This window comes from Dendrobates tinctorius, unplaced genomic scaffold, assembly GCF_039654945.1.
Source record: "Dendrobates tinctorius isolate UK_male_01 unplaced genomic scaffold, ASM3965494v1 ptg000011l, whole genome shotgun sequence".
In the NCBI taxonomy this organism is placed as follows: domain Eukaryota; kingdom Metazoa; phylum Chordata; class Amphibia; order Anura; family Dendrobatidae; genus Dendrobates; species Dendrobates tinctorius.
In genome coordinates, this window is record NW_027361679.1 from 70,777,654 (window position 1) to 70,783,665 (window position 6,012).

The 6,012-nt window shown below is 47.4% G+C and overlaps 1 protein-coding gene across 2 annotated transcripts; it reads left to right on the top strand.

The window, feature by feature from the left end:
• The first annotated feature begins 785 nt into the window (after positions 1-785).
• POMK (protein O-mannose kinase) lies at positions 786-5,092 on the top strand. Of its 2 annotated transcripts, none has more exons than XM_073543186.1 (3): positions 786-995; positions 1,899-2,205; positions 4,227-5,092. In XM_073543186.1, exons 2-3 carry the CDS (start codon positions 1,924-1,926, stop codon positions 4,998-5,000), a joined length of 1,056 nt encoding a protein of 351 aa, XP_073399287.1. In that variant the 5' UTR covers positions 786-995; positions 1,899-1,923; the 3' UTR covers positions 5,001-5,092. The 2 variants fall into 2 exon arrangements, with proteins under 2 accessions (XP_073399287.1, XP_073399283.1); XM_073543182.1 differs by having other exon boundaries at positions 787-1,739.
• Positions 5,093-6,012: the final 920 nt, after the last annotated feature.

The following is a 6,012-nucleotide window of genomic DNA, read 5'->3' on the forward strand; positions in this document are numbered from 1 at the left end:
TCGCACACACAGCTCTGCTCCGTACACCTTGTACACACACGGCTCCACTCCATAGACCTCGTACACACACGGCTCCACTCTGTGCATGCTGTACACGTGCTGCTCACACGGCTCCGCTCTGTACACCTCGCACACACAGCTCTGCTCCGTACACCTTGTACACACACGGCTCCACTCCATAGACCTCGTACACACACTGCTCCACTCTGTGCATGCTGTACACGTGCTGCTCCCACGGCTCCGCTCCGTACACACAGCTCTGCTCTGTACACCTTGTACACACACCGCTCCACTCTGTGCATGCTGTACACGTGCTGCTCACGCGGCTCTGCTCCGTACATGCTGTACACACACGGCTCCACCCCATACACACGTGGCTCCACCCCATACACCTCGTTCACACGACTCCGCTCCGTACACCTCATACACACACCACTCCACTCTTGCATGCTGTACACGTGCTCTTCACGTGGCTCTGCTCCGTACACCTCGTACACACATGGCGGCTTCACGCCATACACACACGGTTCCGCGCCGCACACCTCGGACTGCTATATCCACCCTGTAAACCCCCCAACCAGCACAGCAAAGTCCAGTCCTGCGCCCCCGATCATGTGACTCCTGACTCCTCCCCTCCTGTGACCTCATCACAGGTCCTGTGCGCACACCGCTGACCTGAAGAACCAATAAGGGTAAGGCCAATTGCAGCCTGGCAGCCAATCAAATAACGGAGCTGCACAGCCAATGAGCGACTGCAGCTCCCAGAGACTGCCACTCCCCTAACATTCCCACTACACAACTCACCTTCGAGTGCAAACTCGCCTGTGGTCGCTGCCTGGTCACATGATACCTTGGAGTCAGTCATGTGACCATGATGTCATCCAGGTCCTTGTATAGTACGGGAGGCAGCCGCTGCTCTTCTGTGTAGTTGTTGTGGCGGCCGACTGCTCCCTGTGTGACAGACGTAGCTGGTGCAACGCATTGATGAACCTGAGGTACAGCGCTGTAGCGCCACCGGTATATACACAGGTTCCCAGCCGTGGAGTGTGCTCATTACTGCGGGGGAGCTCTACACACGGCGCCTTCTGTGCATGAACAGTGGATGCAGAGCAGACGGACAGGGCAAACCGGTGTAGTGAGTATGCAGTAGGGGGAGCAGCCATCCCCCGTGATTCGTGAAAAGAGAAGCTCCACCCCATGAGTCCTCAGAAGGGCATCTCAACCTCCATGACTCATGAGAGGAGCAGCTTGACCACAATGTGACATCAGAGGGGCACCTCCACCACTGTGACTTATCAGAGGAGCAGCTTGACCCCCATGAGTCATCAGAGAAGCAACTCCACCCTGTGACATCAGAGAAGCAGCCTCACCCCCATGAGTCATCAGAGGAGCATCTCCACCCCTGTGACTCATTAGAGGAGCAGCTCCACCCCCGTGACTCATCAGAGGGGCACCTCCACCACTGTGACTTATCAGAGGAGCAGCTTGACCCCCATGAGTCATCAGAGAAGCAACTCCACCCTGTGACATCAGAGAAGCAGCCTCACCCCCATGAGTCATCAGAAGGGTAGCTCCACCTCCATAACATCAGAGAAGCAGCTCCACCTCCATGACTCATCAGAGGAGCAGCTCCACCCTCATGAGTCATCAGAGGAGCAGCTCCACCTCCATGACTCCTGAGAGGAGCACTTGACCCCCGTGAGTCATCAAAGAAGCTCCACCCCCATGGCTCCTTACAGGTAATTAGAGTTTAGCATGAGCTGTCTCCTACTTTTATAATCTGCCTTCACACTATAGAAGGACAAGGAGTGCCCACACTTACATTCATGTACCTGACACTCTGAGCTGTTTTTGTTTTCTCATTGAGATTTTATACTTTTTTCTTCCCATTCTTTTAGGATGTGACAAGATCTGCGGAGTAGAATGGATACCAGATATGGTAGTAAGAAGAAAGGCAGCTGGAATTGTCTTCTGCTGCTCATAATCCTGCTCCTTCTCACCGTGGTGTTCATAAACGTTCTGCTCTACGCTTACCTGGAGCACGTCTATGTCTCTCCCAGTTATCCGCATGCAGAAGCCAGCACTTGTCCTCAAGGTTTCTTCAAGATTGGCAACATGAAGAATTGCTCTGCATGGCTGAATTGTCAGCGCATTGATAAAGAAGTCCGCAGGCTGAAGCTGGTGGGGGAAGGAGTCGTGAAAAAGGTGATTATTGTTACCGTGCAGTTTATTTTCTTATAGATTTACATTTGGTCTTTAAACAATTGTCCATAGTAGTCTCACTTCTTCCTTTCAGAACCAGTTTTTGCCTGCCTTCATTTTTTTTTTCTTCGCCTCTTCCAAGAGACATAACTTTTGTTTTGCAGTTGTAGTTTTGAATGGCACCATGTAATGCACTAAGAAAATGGAGTAAAAGCTCCAAGTGTGGTGGGAAAAAACAATTTTGCCATTATATTTCTTGTTTTTACAGTAAAAATGGCCTGGCGACAATAATCTTTAGGACAATATGTCAGGTTTCAGATGTCTGCAGTCACTCGGAGTGCATGCAGCCTTTTATTCCAATTCTAGAAAACCCCTTTAAGATGTAAGCTGGATTCACACACGTTAATATATGCTCAAACCTCAGTACCTGGAATGACAGCGGGTCTGCTGAGATGAAGTAGCAGCCTAAGAGCCTAGACTCGTGGTCAGGAGTGGTGTTGTGGTCTGCGCATGAACTGTAGTGTGAACCCAGGCTACAGTCGCACATCCGGGTGACAGCCTAGTGTTGTCTATGGTCTTTATTCAGACAGAACACAAACACATTTCATTGATCCACACACACACATCAGTTTTAAAAACGGGTCCCTGTCTCCAGTCCGTGAGGCTCTGATTAAGGCCACGTTCACACTGCCAGTATTTGGTCAGTATTTCACATCAGTATTTTGTGGTGTAGTGACCACTGTGTCCGCTAGGGGGCGCTATGTGGGTGTCCCAGGACAGGTGTACAGGCATATCCAGTGTGGTAACAGGAGTAGGATGCTAAAGGACCGTTATGTATCCCAAGGTGGGTGGCCTTCGGATGAAGGCTTGATTATGTGCTGATCAGCAGAGGTACTGCTGAGGTTTCTTGGACAATGTGTCAGGGAGAAGCCTTCAGGTGGTTGGTGAGATGGGTGGGACCAACCACCTACAAATCCACCCAGGGTGTGTGGCTAAAACGCCCATAGTAAAGCGTATGTGTATGAATGGTTGTAGGACCTGCGATGAGGTCATAGCTATGTGATCCAGTGGACGTGGCTACGGACCATATAGGGTGACCAGGGTAGGTCACATGAGTGAATGCTTGGACCCGATTGGTCCGTATGGAAGGTCTCGTCTGGCTGACATGCTGGAAGATGTGGCTGCCTTCCTGAGTGCACGTGTGGACGCTGTGAGTAATGGCAACATGTGTCTGACAGTTCCCAGGAGAGAACGGACGTCTGCAGTGTGAAGCAGCTAAGAATGTAACCCGGAAAGGGTGAGCTACCTGTGTTTAGGCGAGAGCCTGCGTACCGGACATAACACAGCCTGTGTGACCACAGGGTTAACAGAGTGGAACTCTGTCATGGACGTTATGCTGTTTTGATATGCACTTTCTGTTGCTGTTTATGGTTTATGCTGAATAATAAACTGCATGGACTGTTGATGTTATATGAGAAACCCGTGCCGGACCTGGTTAATCGGCTGCCTATCAAGTGTCCCCAACACGAATAACAAGCACTACCTTACAATTTGTACCAGCAGTGGGTGATAAATACGGAAGTGGTGACGTGTTTCTATTATACTTGTCCTCTGATTGTTACACTCTGTCTACTGTCTGTCGTAGTTATCCATGAGGTACACAGCCAACAGTGTTCACAGTTTGAATGGATTCTGTAGATCTGTCACCAGATATCACAAAAAAGCTCCATAAATTATTAAATAGATCTCGTAAACCTGGAGAGGCTGGTGTACTTACTTTGAAAATACATGTCAGAATAGCTGTATAATCCTTCTCACTAGTTCTCCTGATTGAAGAATTAGCATTTTATGAGCCCGATAGCAGCCAGCGCTGTTTTATTTGTGGGGGGCCAGAGCTTGACCACTTGGGGTACAGTTATCGATGTGATTCTGCCAGAAAGTATTGAAAGTTATTCTTTTGTAAGCCATTCAATTACCTTGTCAGACCTTTACTATGAGCAGTGCTTTTTTTCTTCCCATTTTAGGTGTATTTGTCAGAGTGGAAAGAAATGAAAGTGGCTCTGTCTGTGCTCACCATCCATGACCTGCAAGATGACTTCTTCCATGGATTACGGATGTTGCAATCTCTCCAGAGCAGGCATGTCGTGACTCTTCTGGGGTATTGTGAGGAAAATGGCAGCTTACTGACTGAGTACCACCCTTTGGGGTCTCTGACCAATCTGGACAATACATTCAGCCTCCCTAAATACAAAAACATTAACACTTGGCAAAATCGTTTGGCGCTGGCCATTGACTACGTAAGTGTAATTCGCTACCTACACAATAGTCCGCTCGGAGTACTAGTTATGTGCGACTCCAATGATCTGCACAAGGTGCTGTCCCAGTACCTGCTAACCAGTGACTTCCGCTTGGTGGCAAATGATTTGGATGCCCTACCTATGGTGGATAAAGAGAATGGAGTGTTAGTCAAATGTGGTTCCCGGGAAATTACTGGAGATTTTGTGGCTCCAGAACAACTGTGGCCTTATGGGCCTGATAGGGAGTTTAGGAATGATCTGATGCCTTCATATGATGAGAAGACTGATATATGGAAGATCCCAGCGGTAACGGATTATCTCTTGGGGGACGGAGAAGGCAGTGATATCGTTCGCTTTCACTTGTTTGATATCCACGCTGAGTGTAAGAAGCGGAACCCAGCAGAGAGACCATCAGCTCAGACCATTCTGGACACGTACAAGAGAATTATGATCATGCTGATGAAGGAGCTCTCTGCGTCAGATGTTAGAGAAATGTTGTGAGGTGGGCACATAGCAAACCCGACTCTTCTATTTCAGGGTTGAGTTTTTGTGTTGTTTTTTTTTTTTTTTAAATAAAGTTTCTTTTTGTTTAATCCAGGTGCCTGTTACACAGATTTGTGAAAATAATTTGAAGGGATTTTCTGGTGCCTCATCCTCCTGTCGGGTAGCTATTTAGGGAAGGCTAAATTAACCCTTCACGGTTGAGCCAGTGATGTCCAAATTAATCCACAGAGTGTTGCTAGCAACTCAAATGACCACACGGAGACGGGGGTCTCTGTACGGGAGGATCGAGACAGATCACCAAGCCCCTTTATTTTAGTCACTTCTTTTATAACATTTTGCTTAATTATGCGAAGTTCTCAACTACCAATAACATCATTTCACTTTATAAGCAAATATTATTGCAAGAAAACCGGAAACTACATATATATCCGTATCCAAATAGCATAGAAAGCAATATAATGGCATATTCTTCAGAGTTTTACACCACCGCCTCCCTTATCTTGCACCTGATGGGAACAGTCTGGTTTCATGACAGCCCATGTCAATTACAAAAATTTATCTTAAAGCAACAAAAACGGAGAAACGAAACCCTCAGGAAATGGACAAAACGAAACTTCAGCTCTGATTTTAGTTTTAACCCTTCACATACCCCCCTAGATAAAAATTTTTAACACATATGCAGCATCAGAGGTGCTATGCCAAGCTAAGGCTAATTTCACACTTGCTTTTTTTTCCAGTGCGTTTTTAGCACAAAAAAACGCATAGAAAAAACGCATACAAATGCTGCGTTTTTTTCAAGCATTTTTATGAGCATGCATGAAAAAAACGCAGCGTTTTTATGCGTTTGTATGCGTTTTTAGTGCGTTTTTACCGCGTTTGCGTTTTTTTCCAACATTAGGTGGCCCCTCACACTAACCCAAACCATGACTTTACTAACCCTAACCCTGACCCTAACCCTAAACCCTAGCTAACCCTAGCCCTAAACCCCCTTAACTAACCCTAACTCTAA

Coding starts and splice junctions, on each gene's coding strand:
- POMK (XM_073543186.1), top strand. CDS start 1,924: ATGGATACCAGATATGGTAGTAAGAAGAAAGGCAGCTGGAATTGTCTT. Junction 2,206..4,226: donor GGGAAGGAGTCGTGAAAAAG/GTGATTATTGTT, acceptor TTCCCATTTTAG/GTGTATTTGTCAGAGTGGAA.